The sequence below is a fragment of the Triturus cristatus genome, chromosome 7, assembly GCF_964204655.1.
Source record: "Triturus cristatus chromosome 7, aTriCri1.1, whole genome shotgun sequence".
NCBI lineage: Eukaryota > Metazoa > Chordata > Amphibia > Caudata > Salamandridae > Triturus > Triturus cristatus.
The window spans coordinates 1849297418-1849323015 of NC_140590.1; the positions used below are offsets into that span (position 1 = coordinate 1849297418).

At 48.5% G+C, this 25598-nt stretch overlaps 1 protein-coding gene across 1 annotated transcript; it reads left to right on the forward strand.

Annotated features, from left to right (window-relative positions):
- The first annotated feature begins 252 nt into the window (after positions 1–252).
- LOC146813432 (uncharacterized) lies at positions 253–22275 on the forward strand. The gene is made up of 4 exons (XM_085620198.1): positions 253–398; positions 3867–3986; positions 11672–11916; positions 22136–22275. The coding sequence occupies exons 1-3, from the start codon at positions 326–328 to the stop codon at positions 11908–11910; spliced, it is 432 nt and encodes a 143-aa protein (XP_085476324.1). The 5' UTR covers positions 253–325; the 3' UTR covers positions 11911–11916; positions 22136–22275.
- The last annotated feature ends 3323 nt before the right edge of the window (positions 22276–25598 follow it).

The following is a 25598-nucleotide window of genomic DNA, read 5'->3' on the forward strand; positions in this document are numbered from 1 at the left end:
TGACGTCCTGCAAGACCCGTGATGGGAGCATCAGAACCGGAAGTACCTGCTTCTCCTGATGAGGGGCGGACAGGGATTCTGATGGGCTTTGTCCTCTGGTTTCTCATGGTTTCCAGTGTCCAGTGCTTTCTTGGAAATGGTCACTTGTGACGATGACGTCTGCAATCCGAGCTGCGGAACACAAACTAAATCTGATAATTATAGCTTCCCGGGTTTCCAAGGCGGTGCGGGCGAGACACCCCCGGGGTTGAGCTTAAAAGGAGCGGGTGGTGGGCTCCGTCCACGGCTGGCTCCTGTCTTCACCCCCCTTGAGGAAGAAGCTACCATGAGGGCCCTGCTGCTGTTCACCGCCTTGCTGGGCCTGGCCATGGCACACTCAGAGCCCCCCGAAGGGTCTGGTAAGTCACCTCAATTGACATCACAGGTTTAGAGCATTGATGATAAAATACAGAGCTCTCTCTCTTCTCCACCCGCGGATGGGACATGCAGTAAGAGGGGGGGGGGGGGGGAGGGGGGGGAAAGCTCGAAGAAAGAGGTGAGAAGGAGGCAGGTGTAAGGGAAGAGGGCGCGAGAGGCGGCTCACGAGAGGGGAAAAGATCACCGGGGACTGACTGAGGGAAGGAGTACACATCTCTACAGCACTGAAGCAGAATAGTGTGCCTCTAGGCACTTGCCATTGGAGAGACTGAGAGTGATTTACTAGTATTTTGCCCTCGGCTTGCGTCATAAAAGTGACGCAAACCAACACAAAATGTTTTTTAATCATTTACTTTCCACCACATAACTTGTCCTGCACCGGAAATTGAATAAAAAATAATACAAAGTTGCGCACACGTACAGAGTTGGAAAAGTTTTAGAATTTGTCTAGTACCGGGGCTTATTTCTGAGAGGCTTACGCTGTCAGGGGGTCGTTTTTTTGACGCTCCGCAGTGCAAGCCTCTCAATCATATCTATGAAGTGACGCAAAGCCGCCCTGCGTGTCTTCGGATGGCCTCATAGATATGGAGTAAGACGAAGCAGCAAAAGTGGCTTCAAGGAGCTGTTCCATGGGCGTTGCGGTGCGTGTTCCCATGCAGCACCCATGTATTCTGACGGTGCCCCAGATTTACTTAATCACTTAAACATGGAACAGCGGCAAAATCTTACGCCTCCCAGAGCAGGTGTAACGATGAGGAATATTTTTATTTCTCCTCGTTTTTTCCTCTTTTCACGTGCGCTGCATTCTGCAGCGCACAAAGAGGAAAACGCCGCTCTGGACTGTTTCTCGGCAGGAAGGTGCCTCTTCCGGCCCAAAAACAATCCTGCCTGCAATTACCTACGCTGGCGCTATTGCAAATTATTTGTGGAGCTTGAGAACCAGATCGACCTTGTTAAACCTTCAGACACTGGAGAGCACAGGATACAGGGGAAGCACAGGGTACTGGAGAGCACAGGATAGAGGGTACGTATCAGGTGCTGAAGAGCAGAGAATACAGGGGAAGCACAGGGTTCTGGAGCGCATAAGATACAGGGGAAGTGCAGGGTATAGTGGGAGAGCACAGGATACAGGGGAAACGTCAGGTGCTGGAGAGCGCAGGGATACAGGGGAAGTGCAAGGTATAGTGGAAGAGCATAAGATACAGGAGAAGTGCAGGGTGTAGTGTGAGAGCACAGGATACAGAAAAAAGCGCCAGATGCTGGAGAGCACAGGATACAGGGGAAGCACAGAGTACTGGAGAGCATAAGATATGGGGAAGCATCAGGTGCTGGAAAGCACAGGATACAGGGGAAGCGTAAGGTGCTGGAAAGCACAGGATACAGGGGAAGCGTCAGGTGCTGGAGGGCACAGGATACAGGAGAAGCGCCGGGTGCTGAAGAGCAGACGATACAGGGGAAGCACAGGGTGCTGGACAGCATAAGATACATGGGAAGTCTAGAGTATAGTGGGACAGCATAGGATAAAGGGAAAGTACAGGGTGTAGTGGGAGACCACAGGATACAGAAGAGGCACAGGGATCTGGAGAACACAGGATACAGGGTAAGCACCGGTTGCTGGAGACCATAGGATACAGGGGAAGCATCAGGTGCTGGAAAGCACAGGATTCAGGGGAAGCATCAGGTGCTGGAGAACGCAGAATACAGGGGAAGCGTCAGGTGCTGGAGGGCACAGGATACAGGAGAAGTGCCGGGTGCTGAAGAGCAGAGGAAACAGGGTGCTGGAGAGCATAAGATACAGGGGAATTCCAATGGATAGTGGGACAGCATAGGTTACAGGGGACGTAAAGTGTGTAGTGGGAGAGCACAGTATACAGAAGAGGCGCAGGGTGATGGAGAGCACAGGATACAGGGAAAATGTGAGGTGCTGAAGACTACAGGATACAGGCTAAGTGTTGGGTGCTGGAAACCATAGAATACAGGGGAAGCTCCGGGGGCTCGAGAGGGCAGGATACAAGGAAAACGCCAGGTGCTGGAGAGCACACGATACTGGGGAAGCGCAGGGTGCTGGAAAGCACAGGATATAGGGGAAGCATCAGGTGCTGGAGAGCATATAATACAGGGGAAACATCAGGTGCTGGAGACCACAGGATACAGGGGAAGATTCAGGTACTGGAGAGCACAGGATACAGTGGAAGTGCCGGGTGCTGGGGAGCAAAGGATAGAGGGGAAGCAAGTGCCAGGTGTTGTAAAGTGCACGATAAAGGGGAAGCAAAGGGTGCTGGAGAGCACAGGATAGAGGGTATGCATCAGGTGATGAAGAGCAGAGGATACAGGGGAAGCACAGGGTTCTTGAGAGCATAAGATACAGGGGAAGTGCAGGGTATAGTGGGAGAGCACAGGATACAGGGGAAACATCAGGTGCTGGAGAGCGCAGGATATAGGGAAAGTGCCGTGTGCTGGAGAGTGCAGGGATACAGGAGAAGTGCAAGGTATAGTGGGAGAGCATAAGATACAGGGGAAGTGCAGGCTGTAGTGTGAGAGCACAGGATACAGAAAAAAAGCGCCAGATGCTGGAGAGCACAGGATACAGGAGAAGTGCAGGGTGCTGGAGAGCATAGGATACAGGGGAAGTGCGGGGTGCTGGAGGGAACAAGATACAGGGGAACTGCCGGGTGCTGGAGAGCACAGGATACAGGAGAAGTGCGGGGTGCTGGAGAGCATAGGATACAGGGGAAGCGCCGGGTGCTGGAGAGCGCAGGATACAGGGGAAGCAGAGAGTGCAATAGTAGATCACAGGATATAGGAGAGCACCACCTGGAGAGATCAGTGTAGGGTGAAGGGCAGAGCATCACAGGGGAGAAACACAGGAAGCAGGTGGAGAACACAAAGAGGGTGTAGGGGAAGGAGCAGGAGAGAGCGGTGCAAGGGGAGAAGAATGCAGCGAAGGGGAGAGCACCACATGGTGCAGAGGGGGATCAGCCTAGGGTGCACGGGGCAGCAGAAGAGGGTGCAAGGAGAGCACAAGTAGGAGAATGGTGGAGAGAGTTCAGAGGAGATGAGCTTAGGGTGCAGAGGGAGACCTTAGGGAGCAGTGAGAGAGCAGCACAGGAAGCGGGGTGTCGAGCATCTCTGGATGAGGGAGGTACTTCTTTAGTAGGGGGAGCATTGCATCGCACAGAGGGAGAGCAAGGCAAGATGGACGGCAGGTGCAGGGTGCAGGGGGGGTCTCGCTCTAGAGGCTGCTCCAGCACTGCAACCAGGGAGGGGCTCCCCTTCCACACTGCTGCCCCAGAGTGCACTGGTGAAAAGAGGGCCACCAATACACCAGCCAACCTATCAGTTACCTCAATGCATTCTAGCCCTTTGTCTAGGAGTTTTCTTCTCTGACATACTTGAAAGCCTGAGGAAAGACATTGCTTGAGATTTACTCCTGTCCTTTCTTCACACAGGGTCTATGGACGAGAGCAGCAGCCGCGAATCAGGAAAAGGCCAAGGGCCACACCCACCTCCCCCAGACGGCTTCGGTGGTGGACGACGGGGACCCCCAGAGGGGCCCGGTGGCCCCAAAGGTTGGCATTCCAGAGTACAAATCCAGAAGCGCAGAATTTAAATGTTGGGGGAAGGGAGACCGACACAGATGTGGTTGCAGTGAATTTACTAATATGCGACCTACATTCCAGCTATCAGTTATTTGGCGTTCATGAACACGTACCAATTGGTTGTGTGGCGATAAGGCAAGATCAGTTTACTGTTGGTGTGTGTGGAACACACCAAGTAGGGAAAGATCTTCCCTTCAAACACATTACATATATGAGTAATCTCATGAATGTAGAAAAAATATTAAACTCTTAATATAAAAATTATGGTTTATCGCAACTTAGAAAAGTTATTGGGTTGAGCGATGGTTGAACAGAAACCTATGCAAGTTCCTTCTCCCACCAGCCCATAGTGAGGGTCGCATAACTTGGGGAAAAGGAGGTGACCACAGCAGTTCCGCGATTTTGTCAAAATAATGTTTGATTAAACAAAAAAAATTGCTTTGAAACATATTTCTGTCATGTAAAAAATAACATTTGAAAGTTTTGAAATCCACCCACATTCCTCTGTTTCAAGAAATAGGCACATGCTTATAAGCCCACAGTGTGTGGTGTGGAGGTGTAAAGTGACACTACATCCATGGTTACAAGAGGAGAGCCAGGACTCCAGGTCATATGAGCGGGTATCCTCAGGCAGCCCCCGGTGTCTCTTATCTAAGATGTTAATCAATATATGTTTTCACCATCGTTATTTCACATTCGGAAGGGTGAAAATCCACTCCAGTCTAAACAACAGTAGGGAAAGTGCTGAACTTCAAGGGGTTAAATGTAATATCCCCACTTCAAACAGAGCGAAGGTAAGGAAAGTTTTGGCCTTAGGAAGGGTAAAATTGACTAATTCCTGCTGCAAACAGCGCAACAGAAGGGAAGGTGTTGGACTTCGGAGGGGTTAAAATGACTATTCCCACTCCAAACAGCGTAACAGAAGGGAAGGTGTTGGACTTCGGAGGGATTAAAATGACTATTCCCACTCCAAACAGCGTAACAGAAGGGAAGGTGTTGGACTTCGGAGGGATTAAAATGACTATTCCCACTCCAAACAGCGCAACAGAAGGGAAGGTGTTGGACTTCGGAGGGGTTAAAATGACTATTCCCACTCCAAACAGCGTAACAGAAGGGAAGGTGTTGGACTTCGGAGGGGTTAAAATGACTATTCTCACTCCAAACAGCGTAACAGAAGGGAAGGTGTTGGACTTCGGAGGGGTTAAAATGACTATTCCCACTCCAAACAGCGTAACAGAAGGGAAGGTGTTGGACTTCGGAGGGATTAAAATGACTATTCCCACTCCAAACAGCGCAACAGAAGGGAAGGTGTTGGACTTCGGAGGGGTTAAAATGACTATTCCCACTCCAAACAGCGTAACAGAAGGGAAGGTGTTGGACTTCGGAGGGGTTAAAATGACTATTCTCACTCCAAACAGCGTAACAGAAGGGAAGGTGTTGGACTTCGGAGGGGTTAAAATGACTATTCCCACTCCAAACAGCATAACAGAAGGGAAGGAGTTGGACTACGGAGGGGTTAAAATGACTATTCTCACTCCAAACAGCTTAACAGAAGGGAAGGAGTTGGACTTCGGAGGGGTTAAAATGACTATTCCCACTCCAAACAGCGTAACAGAAGGGAAGGTGTTGGACTTCGGAGGGGTTAAAATGACTATTCCCACTCCAAACAGCGTAACAGAAGGGAAGGTGTTGGACTTCGGAGGGGTTAAAATGACTATTCCCACTCCAAACAGCGTAACAGAAGGGAAGGTGTTGGACTTCGGAGGGGTTAAAATGACTATTCCCACTCCAAACAGCGTAACAGAAGGGAAGGTGTTGGACTTCGGAGGGGTTAAAATGACTATTCCCACTCCAAACAGCGTAACAGAAGGGAAGGTGTTGGACTTCGGAGGGATTAAAATGACTATTCCCACTCCAAACAGCGTAACAGAAGGGAAGGTGTTGGACTTCGGAGGGGTTAAAATGACTATTCCCACTCCAAACAGCGTAACAGAAGGGAAGGTGTTGGACTTCGGAGGGGTTAAAATGACTATTCCCACTCCAAACAGCGTAACAGAAGGGAAGGTGTTGGACTTCGGAGGGGTTAAAATGACTATTCCCACTCCAAACAGCGTAACAGAAGGGAAGGTGTTGGACTTCGGAGGGGTTAAAATGACTATTCCCACTCCAAACAGCGTAACAGAAGGGAAGGTGTTGGACTTCGGAGGGGTTAAAATGACTATTCCCACTCCAAACAGCGTAACAGAAGGGAAGGTGTTGGACTTCGGAGGGGTTAAAATGACTATTCCCACTCCAAACAGCGTAACAGAAGGGAAGGTGTTGGACTTCGGAGGGGTTAAAATGACTATTCCCACTCCAAACAGCGTAACAGAAGGGAAGGTGTTGGACTTCGGAGGGGTTAAAATGACTATTCCCACTCCAAACAGCGTAACAGAAGGGAAGGTGTTGGACTTCGGAGGGGTTAAAATGACTATTCCCACTCCAAACAGCGTAACAGAAGGGAAGGTGTTGGACTTCGGAGGGGTTAAAATGACTATTCCCACTCCAAACAGCGTAACAGAAGGGAAGGTGTTGGACTTCGGAGGGGTTAAAATGACTATTCCCACTCCAAACAGCGTAACAGAAGGGAAGGTGTTGGACTTCGGAGGGGTTAAAATGACTATTCCCACTCCAAACAGCGTAACAGAAGGGAAGGTGTTGGACTTCGGAGGGGTTAAAATGACTATTCCCACTCCAAACAGCGTAACAGAAGGGAAGGTGTTGGACTTCGGAGGGGTTAAAATGACTATTCCCACTCCAAACAGCGTAACAGAAGGGAAGGTGTTGGACTTCGGAGGGGTTAAAATGACTATTCCCACTCCAAACAGCGTAACAGAAGGGAAGGTGTTGGACTTCGGAGGGGTTAAAATGACTATTCCCACTCCAAACAGCGTAACAGAAGGGAAGGTGTTGGACTTCGGAGGGGTTAAAATGACTATTCCCACTCCAAACAGCGTAACAGAAGGGAAGGTGTTGGACTTCGGAGGGGTTAAAATGACTATTCCCACTCCAAACAGCGTAACAGAAGGGAAGGTGTTGGACTTCGGAGGGGTTAAAATGACTATTCCCACTCCAAACAGCGTAACAGAAGGGAAGGTGTTGGACTTCGGAGGGGTTAAAATGACTATTCCCACTCCAAACAGCGTAACAGAAGGGAAGGTGTTGGACTTCGGAGGGGTTAAAATGACTATTCCCACTCCAAACAGCGTAACAGAAGGGAAGGTGTTGGACTTCGGAGGGGTTAAAATGACTATTCCCACTCCAAACAGCGTAACAGAAGGGAAGGTGTTGGACTTCGGAGGGGTTAAAATGACTATTCCCACTCCAAACAGCGTAACAGAAGGGAAGGTGTTGGACTTCGGAGGGGTTAAAATGACTATTCCCACTCCAAACAGCGTAACAGAAGGGAAGGTGTTGGACTTCGGAGGGGTTAAAATGACTATTCCCACTCCAAACAGCGTAACAGAAGGGAAGGCGTTGGACTTCGGAGGGGTTAAAATGACTATTCCCACTCCAAACAGCGCAACAGAAGGGAAGGCGTTCGACTTCGGAGGGGTTAAAATGACTATTCCCACTCCAAACAGCGCAACAGAAGGGAAGGCGTTCGACTTCGGAGGGGTTAAAATGACTATTCCCACTCCAAACAACGCAACAGAAGGGAAGGTGTTGGACATTGGAGAGGTCAAGTTTTGTATTCACACTCCAGGCTGTGCAGCAGTAGGGAAAGCTTTGGACTTCTGAGGGATTAAATTGACTATTCCAACTGCAGTCTAAGCAATGGTAGGGAAAGTTCTGCACTTCAAGCACATTACATATATGAGTAACCCACATGAATGTATTAAAAAATATTAAAACATTTAATATAAAAATGATTAATTAACATATATATATATGCAAATGTATTACAAAACTAAAAACAATTCATCAATTTACATAATTAGTGTACAGTAATGATCTAATAATAACTAACTGCTATTGAATTATTATTTAATTAACTTCCTATCCTATACCCTACAAACCTAGCAGCCCACATCTAAAATATAACCCCAAAAAAGATTCCCTAATATAGATATTTAAAATTCAGTTAATAATTAATTTATAAATATGAATTGTTATATTATGCTACTTGGAATCTATAGAGCGCACATACACCGGGTCGGTTCCTTGGCCCTAGGGTAACAGGACCCGTTACGCTACACAGGGTTTAGTCCTTTGCTTGTCTAAAGACCCATGTTTTTAGGAGTTGCCTGAATAATTGGGGGTGGGTCGGATGTCAAGAAGGGAATTCCATATGCAGGGTGGGGGTAAATACAGGGAATCTAGCTCCACCGAAATTCTTCTTTTTGAATGTATGGATTGTTAGTAGATTCCCATGGATGGACCTCAGGTTTCCACTAGGGGCGCACTTCTGAATTCTGGATGATATAAAGGCCGGGCTCCTTCCATGGAGGGATTTGAAAATAATGCATCCAGCTTTGAAGATGGTCCTTCCTGCTGCTGGGTGCAGGGGTAGCTTTCTCATCAGCGGGCTGATGTGCCAGTGCCTTGCCTGGCTGTCTGGTTCTGTGCTGTTTGTAGTCGGTGACTGAGGTCTGTTGGAACCCCCCGGTGAAGGGAGTGGGCGTGGTCTATCCCAGAGATGACTGTGGTGATGATCACTTGGATAATGGCTTCAAATGTTGGATCTTTTCAGATTTTCCTAATTCTCCGGAGCTGGGGGAAGCAGGAGGAGGTCACTGCTCCTCGGGGTGTTATAGGGAGCTCCCCAGCAATGAAGACCCCAAGGCTACAAGGGGAGAGCAGCACAAGGGAGATCAGCCCGGGGTACACGGGGAGAGCCGCACAAGGGAGATCAGCCCGGGGTACACGGGGAGAGCCGCACAAGGGAGAGCAGCCCGGGGTACACAGGGAGAGCAGCCCGGGGTACAAGGGGAGAGCAGCACAAGGGAGAGCAGCCCGGGGTACAAGGGGAGAGCCGCACAAGGGAGAGCAGCCCGGGGTACAAGGGGAGAGCAGCACAAGGGAGATCAGCCCGGGGTACACGGGGAGAGCCGCACAAGGGAGAGCAGCCTGGGGTACACGGGGAGAGCAGCCCGGGGTACAAGGGGAGAGCAGCACAAGGGAGAGCAGCCCGGGGTACACGGGGAGAACCGCACAAGGGAGAGCAGCCCTGGGTACAAGGGGAGGACAGCATGAGGGAGAGCAGCCCGGGGTACAAGGGGAGGAGAGCACAAGGGAGATCAGCCCAGGGTACAAGGGGAGGAGAGGACAAGGAAGAGATGCCCAGGGTACCAGGGGAGGGGAGCACAAGGGAGAGGAGCTCAGGGTACAAGGGGAGAGCAGCACAAGGGAGAGCAGCCCGGGGTACACGGGGAGAGCCGCACAAGGGAGAGCAGCCCGGGTACAAGGGGAGAGCAGCACAAGGGAGAGCAGCCCAGGGTACACGGGGAGAGCCGCACAAGGGAGAGCAACCCTGGGTACAAGGGGAGGAGAGCATGAGGGAGAGCAGCCCGGGGTACAAGGGGCGGAGAGCATGAGGGAGAGCAGCCCTGGGTACAAGGGGAGAGCAGCACAAGGGAGAGCAGCCCAGGGTACAAGGGGAGGAGAGCACAAGGGAAAGCAGCCCTTGGTACAAGGGGAGGGGAGCACTAGGGAGAGCATCCTGGGGTCCAAGGGTAGGAGAGCACAAGGGAGAGCAGCACCGGGTATAAGGGGAGGGGAACACAAGGAAGAGCAGTCTGGGGTACAAGGGAAGGAGAGCACAAGGGAGAGCAGCCTGGGGTACAAGGAGAGGAGAGCATATGGTAGATTAGCCCGGGGTGCAAGGGGAGGACAGCACAACGGAGAGCAGCCCGGGGTAAAAGGAGAGGAGAGCATATGGGACAGCAGCCTGTGGTACAAGGGAAGGGGAGCACAAGGGAGAGCAGCCCAGGGTACAAGGGGAGGGGAGCACAAGGGGGAGCAGCCCGGGGTACAAGGGGAGGAGAGCACAAGGGAGAGCAGCCCGGGGTACACGGGGAGAGCCGCACAAGGGAGAGCAGCCCTGGGTACAAGGGGAGGAGAGCATGAGGGAGAGCAGTCCGGGATACAAGGGGCGGAGAGCACGAGGGAGAGCAGCCCTGGGTACAAGGGGAGAGCAGCACAAGGGAGAGCAGCCCTGGGTACAAGGGGAGGAGAGCACGAGGGAGAGCAGCCCGGGGTACAAGGGGAGGAGAGCACAAGGGGGAGCAGCCCAGGGTACAAGGGGAGGGGAGCACAAGGGGGAGCAGCCCAGGGTTAACGGGGAGAAGAGCATGAGGTAGAGCAGCCCGGGGTACAAGCGGAGGGCACGGGGGAGAGCAGCCCAGGGTACAAGGGGAGGGGAGCACATGGGAGAGCAGCCCAGGGTACAAGGGGAGGAGAGCACAAGGGAGAGCAGCCTGGGGTACAAGGAGAGGACAGCACAAGGGGGAGCAGCCCGGAGTACAAGGGGAGGAGAGCACAAGGGAGAGCAGCCCAGAGTACAAGGGGAGGAGAGCACAAGGGAGAGCAGCCTGGGGTATAAGGGTAGGGGAGCACAAGGAAGAGCAGCCTGGGGTACAAGGGAAGGGGAGCACAAGGGAGAGCAGCCTGGGGTACAAGGAGAGGAGAGCATATGGTAGATTAGCCCTGGGTGCAAGGGGAGGAGAGCACATGGGAGAGCAGCCCAGGGTACAAGGCTAGGGGAGCACAAGGGGGAGCAGCCCGGGGTACGAGGGGAGGACAACACAAGGGAGAGCAGACCAGGGTACAAGGGGAGGGGAGCACAAGGGAGAGCAGCACAGGGTACAAGGGGGGGAGAGCACGAGGGAGAGCAGCCCAGGGTACAAGGGGAGGAGAGCACAAGGGAGAGCAGCCCTGGGTACAAGGGGAGGAGAGCACAAGGGAGAGCAGCACAAGGTACAAGGGGAGGAGAACACAAGGGAGAGCAGCCCGGGGTACAAGGGGAGGGGAACACAAGGAAGAGCAGTCTGGGGTACAAGGGAAGGAGAGCACAAGGGAGAGCAGCCCTGGGTACAAGGGGAGGAGAGCACAAGGGAGAGCAGCACAAGGTACAAGGGGAGGAGAACACAAGGGAGAGCAGCCCGGGGTACAAGGGGAGGAGAGCACAAGGGGGAGCAGCCCGGGGTTCAAAGGGAGAATAAAAAAGGTAGCAAGGAGAAAGCAAAAGGTGAGAGTGCAGTGAGAGAGCACAGGCTGGCTGGGGGGGTGGGGCTAGGGTGCAAGAGAGGGTAGCCTGAGAGGCAGGGGGAGCGTCACCGGGTGTGGGGGAGGGCAGTGCATGCTGTAGGGGCACAGTGCTTTAACCGACTTAGACTTCTCGTGGAGAGTACGGTACGGGTGCTCTCTCTGTGGACATGCCGTCCATTTGAAGCACTGCAGGCACAGCGGGGGGGGTGTTATTACAGGGAGAGGGTCGCGCAAGGTGGGGGAGGAGTGCAGGATACAGGGGATACAGCACTGTAGAAAGGGGCTCTCATTCTAGCCTCAGCCTCCAGCACCCCGGCTTTTTCTTCTCTAAAATATATGCCAAATCATTTTTGTAACATTTTCAGAAACGTAAGAAGCCATGAAACTGTAGCCTTTTCTTCACACAGGGCCTTTCAAAGAGGACGGTGGCCACGAGCGACCCATGGACGCACCAATGAGAAACAGGGGCCCTGCAATGAACCATGATGAAAGAGACACGGGGGGAAGACCCGGGAAGGGCCCAGAGCCAGAGTTTATTCCCCCACAATTCTTCGGCGGTGAACGAGGGGGTCCTCAGCAGAGGCCAGCTGGACCTGGTCAGGATCCCAGATGGCCAAACCCAGAAGGGCCCAGACCAAGACATTAGATGATGGTGAGAAGACACAAGGACACTGGGGAAGAGAATTCATGTTGAATGTATGTGTGCGCGTGCATCTATGTTTGTGTGTGTCTGGCTGTGTGCGTGTGTGTCTGTGCGTGTGTAAGTATATGTGTGTGTGCATGTTCACCTGGGTGTGTGTGTGTCTGCACCTGTGATTGTATGTGACTGGGTGTGTGCGAGTGTCTTTGTCTGCTCACATGTATGCATGTGTGTGTGGTGTGGCACAATCCAGTTACTAGATTCCAGGACCTGTCCACCTCCTTGCAGAGTTATTCGACTTGTATCAGCCCCATTCTCAGAGATCACATGAATGCTACTATTACTGTGTCAGCTCAGCATTCAGTCATCCCTGCTGGCATGTGCCACCACCAGTGAGGGTGCAATGCAGAGGGTACTCCAAAAAGGGTCCAAATAGGGCAATCACTGCAGGGCACACAGCGGTGACCCCCAGGCCTTCCCTGAGTTACATTAAGAATAAACCACAGACCGGCCTCGTTGAGACCCGTGAAGAATTTGCTCAGTTCTGTGATGAGAATATGAAAGCCATCCAGCTCTTGTTGCCACATCTTCCCAGTCCTGCAAAAACCCTGAGTTCCAGGGGTGAATCTAATGATGCCGGGTGCCTCTTAAAGAAATTTAAAATAATGACCTACTGAGGACTACCGCGAAGGTGAAACCATCGAAGGGTTCCACACATCCAGCTCCGGAAAACAGTGCTAAAGCTCCACCCTATAAGCTATGGCACTGTTAGACCGATGGGGTGACCAAACCCCCACCTAATGTTCTTTACTGGGGGGCTTTGTGTACAAAGATAAAAGGGGTTGCAATTTGCACCCAACGTTTACCAAATCCATTCTTAATTTGCAAACAAATCTATGTACAATTAGGTCGATTCACAAAATACAGAATTTCACTGGGTCACAATTCGACCTACCACCTAAATATGAATGAGGTAGGTAGCAAATTGCTACTCAATACGATTTACTAAATCACAGGCGTGGGGGCTTGCTGTGGTCATTGCAAATGGGTTACCACCTTCTTTGGGTTGGCGCTACATATCAATGTTTTGCAACCTGATTTTGGGAGCAAAACATTACAACAGAATAAGGAATCAGTATTTGGAAGAGACACCATTAAGACATCCCTTCCAAAAAGTGATTCATTAATATTTTCTAAACCCATTTAACAATTCCAAAACCTTTTCCAAATAGTTAATTTGGTATAATATATCTAAAAAAGGGTCACAAGCCCTCTGATTTGCCAAATTAGAAGGTTCACAAATGACAAATGCTTTAGTACATGAGGTTTCACTCTGTTAAAAGAACCCTCTGTTGAAGATATTAATAAACTCCAAACTTTCTCAGGACCTGAGGTCTTCTCAAAGGTCATTGGAAGCTGTTAAACTGGGCAATCTAATCAACATAATTCTAGTAGTTAAATACACACATTTAAATCGGGTTTTATCAGTTGTTGTAGAGACTGCGGGCCATATCATCAATTATCGCTGGCCGTGCTTAGCGATAATAATATTGTCGCAGGCTATCTCTGAAATGTATCGCCCTAGTAGCGCATTATTAACAACGCGTTTCTCCAGGGCGATAAAAATTCCAGAGATAGCGAGGTTATCGCCCTTTTGCAGGGAACATCGCTGGTTTTCCAGCAATGTTCCCTGCAAAACGGCGATAACCTTGCTGATACGACCCACAGGGTCATATCAGCATAATCCACCCCCTATGTTAGGATTGGCTAAGTCAGGAGTTTAGCAGACGTTAGATTTTGCCGAAAACGACAGTTTTCGCCAAAATCTAACATCTGCTAAAATCATCTGGGCTGCCTTGTAAATATTGCGATGTAAACATCAGCGATATTTGCAAGGTAGTCCATCCGGGGTATGCCCAGTAACGCCCACTTTACATCTCATTGGAGATGCAAAGGTAGGCGTTGGGAAAAGGGGTGCTAACATGCGATTATGCATGTTAGCACCCTCTTGTAAATAGGGCACTCGTTTTATCTCCGCTTTTTTGGCTTTGCAAACCAAAAAAGCAGAGATAAAGCCCTTGTAAATATGCCCCTCCCTTCCTCCAGTGTGTTTACAGCGGGCTTCGCGTTCTTGAAACATAATTTAATATCTAGGGGGACTCTTACAAACTCCTGGGGGCAACTGTGCTCCTCACCTGTTTCCTGCCGCTGTGTTTGGTTCGCCCTCCCGCCGTCGTTCATCCACCATACGGCCGCAGTGAGGAGGCAGGGACCACACCACCCAGACTCCCTAGCGGCTCCTCCCACAGCCGCCACCAGCCAATCACGCGCCTGGAGGCGCTAGAAACCGGCAGCCTAACCCCGGTGGAGCGGGGGACTCTTACAAACTCCTGGGGGCAACTGTGCTCCTCACCTGTTTCCTGCCGCTGTGTTTGGTTCGCCCTCCCGCCGCCGTTCATCCACCATACGGCCGCAGTGAGGAGGCAGGGACCACACCACCCAGACTCCCTAGCGGCTCCTCACACAGCCACCACCAGCCAATCACGCGCTTGGAGGCGCTGGAAACCGGCAGCCTAACCCCGGTGGAGCGGGGGACTCTTACAAACTCCTGGGGGCAACTGTGCTCCTCACCTGTTTCCTGTCGCTGTGTTTGGTTCGCCCTCCCGCCGCCGTTCATCCACCATACGGCCGCAGTGAGGAGGCAGGGACCGCACCACCCAGACTCCCTAGCAGCTCCTCCCACAGCCGCCACCAGGCAATCACGCGCCTGGAGGCGCTAGAAACCGGCAGCCTAACCCCGGTGGAGCGGGGGACTCTTACAAACTCTTGGGGGCAACTGTGCTCCTCACCTGTTTCCTGCCGCTGTGTTTGGTTCGCCCTCCCGCCGCCGTTCATCCACCATACGGCCGCAGTTAGGAGGCAGGGACCACACCACCCAGACTCCCTAGCGGCTCCTCCCACAGCCGCCACCAGCCAATCACGCGCCTGGAGGCGCTAGAAACCGGCAGCCTAACCCCCGCGTCACGGGACGCGTGCGGGTGACGCCGGGAGAAGCCTGGGACAAGGGCGGGACTATCTGCGACCATCAGAGGCCAGATGAGGCCGGGCTGGGCCACCCCCATTGTGACTGTCTCAGAGGTACTATATTACTAACTCCACCCCAGTAGCACGCTACTTAGACATCTACCCATTCTTGAATTGATTGCAAACAAAAAGACATTATAAACAGTGGACTATAGATCATTGTGAAATCGCGGGAGGGTTTAATTTTTATATATCTTGTTGTAAAGCAGGGAGGATTCAATCACCAGCTAACCAGACAAGGTGGTAGTGTAGTGGCGGGTTGCTGCAGTGTAAGTTCCTACACCCTCCTCCTTTCCTGTTTCAGCTATGTCCAACAGAACTAAAACGCGCTCTGTCACAAGCAAAGTATATTCGTCTCGGACCTTGAATCCTTTAGGGTCTGAACCAAATGTTGCGTTACAACCTACTGCGATTGACCTGATGTTGCAAAAAGTCAATAGGGAGATTGAGCGCACAGAGAGAAGTCTGTCTATTCCAAATACACCTACACAACCCACTGTTCTAAACACATCAGTAATTTCCCATACCGACTCTCTAAAAAATTCCACTGAAGGTATTCCTTGTGCGCAGGTGGCAAAAGAAGTAGTCATAGACACAAATAGGAAATCAAAACAAGGGGGAAGCAGGAAGGGCCAACCTCGGAAAAACAAACAAAGCAGGGTTACACACGGTTCGAAAGATAGGGAGGCAGCAGTCACCGAAGTGCCAGTGACACGTCATCAAACTCCAACTCCACCTGGATGGATGGACGAAGTAATAGGAGACCTCCAAAAACACATGGAAACTTTCCTTATGAATCAGCTGAAACCAATAATTAGCAGGCTAGATAAAGTGATTAATGAATTGACAAAGCAGGGAAGATCTAAGGGCCCTATAGATTGTAATTTAACAGCAAACCGTTCCCTAGCAGGCCCCACGCCAGCTGGTCAGATAGTCGGTAATAATAACTGTGTGAGTAATGAGCAATGCACTATTGTACAAGTCCACGAAATACCCAAACCTACAGCCCAGGTAGAGAGGGGAAATACTCAGAAGGGGGGGACAAAGGACACGGATAAGGCCCAACAGCGAACAAATGCCCTGCTAGCTCAAATAGGAAATCCAACAACCCATGTCCACACTAACACAAATCTGACAAGCCATGAGTCGAATGACAGATTTGTTCATCACGCACCACCACATATTAATCTGCCCCCTGAAGCATGCCCTTTTGTTGTTGCTTTTACAGGGGTTCCCGAACTCAGGGAAGGGGAGAAAGAGTCACACACGGAACTGAAAAGCAAAATAATAAAGTGGTTAAACATACACAGGCCCCTGCGGGGAGGAGAGTGCGGAGAGATTGTCCATGTGAGAAGGGTAAACTGGATAGGCAGCAGGAGGAAAGATATCACAGGGGATTGCATCGTAGTAAACTTTAGGAACGCTGATCTAGTGAAATACATATTAGGCAGTTATAATAAAAACCAAACGAGCACCATATGTTCCTTACCATTAGGATACTTCTACCCGAGAAGACGCGCTGCAAACGTCTATGCTTATGCTAGAACAGGAAACACACCAACAAGACACTGGGCTAGAATAGAAGAGCAGAGAGAACAGGGTTATACTCAGTGGGCAAATACAAACAGGTTTAGCCCGCTACAGTCACTTGACGAAAACGACTGACTATCCCAAATTGGGAAATGTCATGAAAAGATGGCTGAAAGGGTGGACAATAAATTAAGTGCACAGAGGGTCCCAGAAAGCTATCAAGCAAAGAGGGTGGGTGTACATCGAACATCTGTAGGTGAGGGTGATCAGGGAGTGACATTGCTTTGGAATGATGATCTAAGGACACACAACCAGGGAGGAGAGGTTGAAAAAACACTGAGAGAAGGTCTGATGTTACTGTCCTGGAATATTGCAGGCTTGGCAGGGAAATTTGAAAATTGTGATTGGAAGAAAAACTTCCGCGGCTATCATATATTAGCTTTCCAGGAGACATGGGCGGTAGAATCCTCTCCTTATCAAATAGAGGGTTACAAGTGTTTCTTTGTACCAGCTATAGAAGGCAGATCAGGCAGAGCTAAGGGAGGGCTGGCTTTGTATGTTGATCTAGATGTAGAAGGCTCATGGTCACAACCTTCCTGGACATCGCACACCATCCAGGCAGTTGTATTTCAAGGTCAAGGGCTGAGATTACTGATATTCAATATTTATAATTCAGGGCCAGTGGATGGGAATTACTCAGTAATCCAGGAACTAGATAACATACTTAATTATGAGATTAATCAGAGGAAAGGGGTAGGAGAACCTGTAGTCTTGATTATGGGTGATTTAAATTGCCATCTTTGCCCAAAATTGTTCCCTGTAAGTGCTGACTGGTCATCATGCCCGGCAGAGAGTGGGCCACACTTCGAGCACAACAAGGAGGGCACAACCTTTATGAAGCTATTAGACACTTATGCTCTAACACATACAATAGACTTGGTGGCCCCGGGTAGGGATGGTACTCTCACTCCAACATTCAAAGGTAGGGGATGCCACTCCATTATAGACTATATTATGATATCTACCTTTGCAAAGGACCGGGTCAAGGAGGTGAAAATAGATTGGAGTCCCTTCAGCGACCATAACCCATTGACGATGGAATTAATATATAGTGGTCGCTCTATTAGAAGTAAACCGGCAGCCATCGAGTTGCGACCAGTGGACCAGGGGGGGCGACTTAGATGGGCAAAAATTAATGCCCAGGAGTTCTATGGAACTCTAGCAGAAAAAGGTAAAAAACAGATTTATGATTGTCTTGATTCCTTAGTAGAGGGAGGTATGCTGGTCTCAGTGTTTGAGTCATTAACTAACTTGGTGGGCGAACTACTGAAAGTAAAAGGGACCAAAAAGAACGGAACCCAACCACGCTGGTTTGATTCCGAATGCTCGCGAGCACTGAGAGACTTAAAATCATGCCTTAAAACCCAACCTAGGGACAAGCAGAAAGTAGCTCTCAGTAGAAACATATACAAAACAAAGGTTAAACAGAGGAAGACCACGCTTCAAGCGGAAGTCTGGGCTGACCTAAGGGAGGCTGGGGAGAATAGAGATTTTAATGAATTCTGGAAAATCATCAATAGACCCTGCTTTCAAGACAGTAATGCTCCGGTGCTTAGCAATAATATACTCCCCGAACAGTGGGTGGCTCATTTCAAGGGCCTTTACAATCATAGCAGTGATACTGTGTCTGTAGGGGGGTTGGGACGGGGCTCTGCTTGGTGAATCAGAATTTTCACTTCAAGAAATCACCCAAGCAATCCAAGGCCTGACACGTAACAAAGCTCCGGGCCTGATGGTACGCCACCAGACCTCTATCTAAGCAACATCGATCTTTGGGCCCCTATTATGACAAGGGTGCTAAACGCAGCTATAAAATCTGGTCTTCCGCGATCTTGGTCTACAGCATTGATTGTCCCTATCTTCAAAAAAGGGAGTAGGGACAAACCTTAATGCTATAGACCAATCTCGTTGATAGACGTGTCAGCCAAATTGCTGGGCAGGGCGGTTTTATATCGCCTTATGGCCTGGACAGAAGAGCACCACGTCATAGCAGACACCCAATATGGCTTTAGATCGGGTAAATCAACAAGCAATCAATGCCTCAACCTTTACTTATTAGCAGCAAAATACACAAAGGCTAGTAAAGGTACACTCTACATGGGTTTTATGGATCTGGCTGCAGCTTTTGATAATGTAAATAGGAGTAAACTTTGGGTCATGATGAGTAATCTGGGAATTGATCCCGGACTTCTCAACATTCTCAAGGAATTACATTGGAACACCACGGCCAAGGTCCGCTTTAGCACGGGGGGGGGAGTACCGATCCCTTCCCGTGCACCAGCGGAGTGAGGCAGGGATGTATCCTTGCCCCCTTTTCATTTTCCCTTTATATAAATGAGTTGGAGAGAAAACTGGTTGACTTAAATGTGGATTGTCCCAAAGCAGGAACGCGTCATATCCCGGTACTGTTGTACGCGGATGACGCGGTCCTGCTTGCTCGAACAGCTCTGAGTCTACAACATCTCGTTGATGGGTTTGTGGAATTCATGGACAAATTAGATCTGTCGGTGAATCTGAACAAATCCTACGTGATGGTGGTGGGCAAGAAACCATGAAGGAAGTTTGTATTTAAAATAGGGTCCCACACACTAGAAACTGTAAATTCCTTCTCCTACTTGGGCCTTTTGTTTGATGGGGAGATAAAGTTCGACTTTTTAATTGAGGAAAGGTGTAGAAAGCTGGTCTCCGCACACGGTGCGATACTCAACTTTGCCCAAAGGCTGGGTCGCTGGTCACCAGAGCAAGTAATGAATCTATACGTAGCTGTAAGTACTGCAAAGGCTTTATATGGTGCAGAGGTCTGGGGCTTCAGGGATGCAAAACTTTTACAATTGGAGGAAGATAAATTCCTACGTAGGATCCTGAAACTACCACAGAGTACCCCAGCAGGAATTGTACACACTGAGCTTGGGATTCCATTTATCACAGACCAGGTGAACGTGAGGCCTATTATGACATGGCTCAGAATTTGGGTGAACCCCGAAGCTGAGCTAAGTAGGGTAATAGTTGGCGATTGCTTACAAAAAGACAATTGCCTCCAAATTCCTTGGCTGAAGTATATTAAGGACACCTTAGGAATCATCGATCAGTCGTTACTATTCACTGATCCGACTTCCATTACCACCGCTTGCAGACATCAAATTAAAAAACAGCTACTAGAAAAACTCGAATTGCGAAGATTAAGCTCCGACTCGGCAAAAAAAAATCGGTTGTGGCACACCGTCTAGTGAGTAATGGAGAAGGCATGGAGCCCTATTTATTTTTAATGTACAACCAGCAGGATAGATTTTTAATGTGTCGTTTTAGGCTCAATTTGTTACATAATATTTTAGCATATCCATCAGGTTTTACTTTAACAATTGAGCAGAAGGGAGTCTGCGGCTGCGACAATAGGTCTCCGCAGGAGACCCTTCATTTTGTACTTTTGCGTTCTTTTTATCGAATTCCCCGCCGCAGATTTCTTGTTGATATTTTAAAAGAAGTAAAACTCCGTCAAGCCAAGACTGCCCTACCCTTTTTGCAAAAGGCCAGTGATATGCGTACCCTGTGTTCTATTATGAATTTTCTAAAAATAGTAGTAAGACTAAGAAATACAAGAGACTGAGCAACGATGTATATAATGCCATATGTTTTAAATGTTTCAACCCTCCTTTTAATGATGTACGGTTCAGAAATGTAATTAATGTATTTTGTACAATGTATTTTTATGATGGTTTTTAATCATCGAAATAAAGATCTACTGAACTGAACTGAACTAATATCTACTTATTCACCTTCATTTATCTGTTGCCTTCAACATGACTCATCATTTCACCCTAATCATTGTCCTGAAACTGTGAGCACTAGCGGCATTCCTATTCTTAACTGCTTCCTAGTGCCTCTTCCGGGCCACTTAAAACCACAAATTCATCTAAATAGAATCAATAACAAACTTCTAGCTCATCTTTAGCTATTCATGACACTTAAGATCTGTATGCTGCACCAATGTGCAGAGACTTTATTTTCATAAATCGAGCTTTTCCGAGAGTTGAGAAGATTCTGAGCAGCTTTTGTACAATGTGGCGCATAATCTGGAGTTGAAACCAGACAGCAGTGATAACGTTAATAAACAAAAATGTAATTGTTTTGTGGTGCAGAATTAAGGGCCAGATGTACGACCAATTTTTGCGGTCGCAAACGGGAAATCGTCCCGTTTGCGACTGCATAATAGGTCTGTACAATGTAAAACCCTATTTTACGAGTCGGTAACCCATTAGCAACTAGCAAAATTGGCTTTGCGAATCGCTATTAGGAAGGGGCGAGCCAAGGGCGTCCCTTCCTAATAGCGAGTTGCACTTCAATGTACGATTGTTTTGCAAACAAAACACTCCCATTGCAAAAAGGTGGTAAGCCACTCGCCAACGGCTGGCAGCGGAAATATTTCTTAAGAGCGGGCAGTGGTCACATGGACTACTGCGTAATCTTAAAAAAAATGAATCAGAAAACGTTTAGTTTTTCTTTTTTAAATGCATCTCGTTTTCCTTTAAGGAAAACGGGCTGCATTTATAAAAAAAAATCTACTTTATTTAAAAAGCAGTCACAGACATAGTGGTCTGCTGACCCCAGTAGGCCACCATCCCTGTGAGTGCTGGCCATTCCCAATAGGGTTTCAAATCGTAGGAATATTAATGAGGCAGGTTGTTTGCAACCCCATTGGGACTTGCAAACAGTGTCTGAGACACTGTTGTAAATTCCATTTTGTGAGTCGCAAATTGCGAGTTGCAAAACGATGCAAATCGGAAATTGGAAGGGTGGTACACCTGGCCCTAAGACCCTCATTTAGAGTTTCACAGACAGGATACTCCTTTGCAAACTCGACAGAGTACTGTGCCCACCAAACCCTCGGTCTGTCCACCTCATTTAGAGATAGGCAGAGCCTAAATATCCCATTGACGGAACTCCTGTTTGCTCCGTCGACAGAGTACTTCCTCTGATGGACCGATACGGTAAGGGCTATCAGAGGAAGAACATTTCAGCCCCCTTTCGGAGGAATTGTTTGATTCTTTTCGGGAGGAAGAGCTGTTTCCTGGCCTTCAAGGGGATGTGCTCCTGGAGTGAGAGGTTGGTGGTGAGCGTGAATCCGAGTGACTTGGCCTTGGTCAATAGGGATGAAGGGCCTGATCTAGATCTCAGTGAATGGGTTCTTCCATCACAATATAAATCCTATTGTATCCTATGGGATTTATATTTCTGCGGCCGAGTTATCTGTTGCTGCTGTGACGGAGTAACCCATCTGCCAAGATCTAAATCATGCCCTAAGTCATCCAAGTTCATGCCGTCAACCCCGGGTTGGACTAGTTGCTATTTCTTGTTGTTGATGAGTAGAAGAAATGTGGTCAGGTGAGGCTGAGTTTTAAGTGGACACTGGGCAACCAAGTCTGTATGAGGTGGATGGGTTGCCTGAGTCGCTGAACATGGAGAGCTGAGGAGACCTTCCAGTAGAGTTGTGTGTTGTCGGGCTGTTGGTGAATTTTGACGTGCCTTATGTCTTTTTTCATGCTATTTTCTCTTTTTCCAGGACTGAAATGGAGCCTACAGTCTCTCGTTGACTGACCCCAACCTCCCTTCCTGAGTGGTCGAACAGTATATCACTTTGATAAGACCTACATTATAATGAATAGAAGGCACATAGATCTTGTATTAAAGATTTCACTCATTCTTGTGTGTTTCTTATGTTTTTTATCTTTTGTAACTTTTCATCATGTAGCGGGGCAAGAGCACTCCCTCCGGAAGGGATGCGGTTGATGCCCCGTTTGGGCTGGTCGGCAACCCTTCCCTCTCTGATCCATGTATCAATAACCTGCCAACTCGGCCTTCCATCAACTGATCTGTTTATCCATCAATGTTCCTCTCCAGCCCTGAATGCATCCAATCATTCACCCATTCATGTACACATGAAAACACTGATCAAGCCATCTAATCAGTCTTATGCTGATCAGTCATTGAAGACGCCTACCATCGATCCAACATTGACATTAACCATGTTACATTTACCCATTTTCTAGCTCCGGATTCAAGAACCCATTGATTTTCTATTCAGGCAACCAGCAGTGTTTGTGAATGAAGCCCTCCAGCACCTCATGACCCAGTCATGAATCCACCAGGCGCTTCATAGGACCGCCCACCTTCGTGTATTCCGAAAACAGGCATTTATTCTTCCATCCATACATCTGACAGTCCCCCAAAGCACAGATTAAACATCTGTTAACACACTTCTTTTAATTCCATAGACTCGCCATAACTTTCATCGAAGTGTCTATCAGTAGGTCTCAAACACAACAAAGTAATCCTGTATAGTTGCGTTCAAGGCCTATTGGTAGACGCTTCTTTAAGGGTGAAGTAGGAGACAACTATGATTGTAGTTTCACTAACTGGTTTGACTATATGCTGTTCTTTAATTATATTTAGCTTTTAGATGTTATTATTTATTGGTATACACATAGTGAGGTCATAAGCATTGCATTTGGGGTGCGAGCTATGGTTTGCATGGCCGTTGTGTAGGAAACGAATTGTGGTGCCAACCATAATTTGTGAATTTCAGTCTTTTTATGCTTTTAATTCATAACCATAACTGCGCTTTGATCGTGACTTGTAGATAAATGTCTGTTTTAAAAAAAACATATTTTAAGGTGTTACATCAAAAGTGACCATAATAATTGTTCTTTACAGGGATCTATTTTATAAGATACCATATCCAAGGCTTCCCTGTGCCCCTGCCTGAACCAGCAGCAAACTGCTCAGGGCCACACTCTCTGCCCATATCACTGCGGACAGCCAACCCTCAACTGGCAGCCAACTTCCACTGCCCAGTTCCTTGGCCGTGCACTGAGTAGTTCCCAAAAGGGTCTGACCCCGTACACCTATCCCGACACAGGCTTGCAGCCCCTGCTACATTTGACCTTTGGTCATATGCAGCAGGGTTTGGCCCCCAGGCCTGGCCTCCATTCCACTGGCCTCCGCAGACCTGGCCTCCAGCACAGATCCTGCACGGTGGGTATTGTTTGCAAGGCGTGACCAGTGACAAGACCTTGTGCCCAGCTATCCACAGGTGGCCAGCCCCAGCTTTACAAAGCTAGTGGGTTTCGGTAACTCCTGGCCAATCCCTAATCGATGGGTAAAAAGATCCTGGGGCCATCCCGACCCATTTTTTCAGATGTACCTGTTTGCCTAACTGCAAACAGGCACAAAATACCATGAGTCACTGCATTTTCAATACATCAAAAGTATTCAGCCGTACTTAACTTGGTCTCTGAGGGCTGGGTATGTGTGTGAGTATTGTACAATAGTAAATCTATTGTACTCCCATATCAAACACTAAAGTCAAGTTTGAAGCTGGCAATGTACTCGCAAAAAACCCAGAGACTGTCACCTGGAAAGACAAAAGCAGGGTCCTTCAGTAACCAGATGTGGGAGACACTGTTCTCTTCCTTTCAAGTGTGTCTTAAGTGCTACATGTGGCTTAACAGACATGTCAAGCAGGAATTGGCAGTGTTGTGTCATTGGATGCCCACAGCCCCCATTCTGAATATTCTTTCGAGTTCAGAGGAGTCATCTGTACCCATTCAAGTAAGCCTATTGTTTGCTCCTGGGAGGCAAATGCAAATTAGCCACAAGGAACTTCAGGCAGGGAAAAGGTGACTTTTTAAAAGGCATTTTCCACAATATTTATTAAAAACCTACTTTAACATTTAATTGAATTTTTAATAACTAGTTGTCTACCTCCATATACTATGGCCTTATAGAAAAGTTATATATGCCAATCAGGGATTTCTCAAATTCTCCTTGTTTAAGTAGGCAGAGCACATACACTAAAAAGAAGTGCCCTAGTATGCAGAGTCTGAAAAACAGCAGTACCATTGGGCCCAGCAAAAGGTGAAAAACTGGCATTGACCATACAGAAAAGACAGATTTCCTACTCTCACGGTATTGGTAATTCTGGCTGTGAGAATACTGATGCAGTTTTTCCAGGCCATTGAGAATCAGGGCATAAATAGTGAAGCACAGGAAGGTGAGAACGGGACATTTCTGCAAGGATGCAGTGCACGAAAAATTGAAAAATGCTGTGAGAAGTGAGAGGCTGTGGAGTTGCAGCACACTCTCACCTGCTCCATGCCCCCACACTGAACTGCAACTACAGGGGGCAGCCTCAGCCTTGCAATCACTGGTGGAGAGAGATGTTTGAAGGGATTGGCAGAGTGGTCAATTCCCGAGGTCCCCCAGCTTTAAAGGGCTCACTCCCTTTGAAGGTGATCTCTCTCTAAATCACCTTTGTCTATTTTTCGATCTCAACTTATCCCGATCTCCAGTTTGATCTTTGATCGGGGATTTTTGGGACCCCATGGACAGCATGTATTCCGTTTCTAAACGTTTAATGTAGTTAAAATTTTGGGGATATTATGCTACATTAAATTACCACAAAAGGGGTAGTAAAATTCAAAATGGGATAGTATGCTACATTAAATTACCACAAAAGGGGTAGTAAAATTCGAAATTGTTCCAGCAAGGCGATAAGTAATATTGCTACAAATTCACATTGGTTCTGCAGTGACTGGGATAAACATATGTTAGACCCTACCTGTGAACAACCACGATTCAGGAGTGATGGTGCCTGAGATAAGAAATCAGAATAGAGTCTGAAAGCAGCTGCTACGCCTGTTCCAATCAATTCACTGTCCTGAGTCCAAGGTTCACCTGCTTTAGGGATCAAGCATTTGTTGTCAAAATCCTTGAGCAACACAGAACACCGAGTTCTACCTGACATTTTTCTCATATTACACAGAAGGGACTTTACCTGTCACCTCACACAACCTTTCTACAAGAACAGCTCTGTGCTCCAAGACGAAAGCTCTCTGTGCCTCATATCGCTGAGCCTCCTCTGAAGAGCCTTGGGCCATTGCTGCGTGTCTCCCTGTACCATTTCATTGCATGTTAAACTTGTCTTCTTACCTGAGAGGTGTATATAGGACTGGGTACCTATCTTG

Coding starts and splice junctions, on each gene's coding strand:
- LOC146813432 (XM_085620198.1), top strand. CDS start 326: ATGAGGGCCCTGCTGCTGTTCACCGCCTTGCTGGGCCTGGCCATGGCA. Junction 399..3,866: donor AGAGCCCCCCGAAGGGTCTG/GTAAGTCACCTC, acceptor TTCTTCACACAG/GGTCTATGGACGAGAGCAGC. Junction 3,987..11,671: donor GGGGCCCGGTGGCCCCAAAG/GTTGGCATTCCA, acceptor TTCTTCACACAG/GGCCTTTCAAAGAGGACGGT.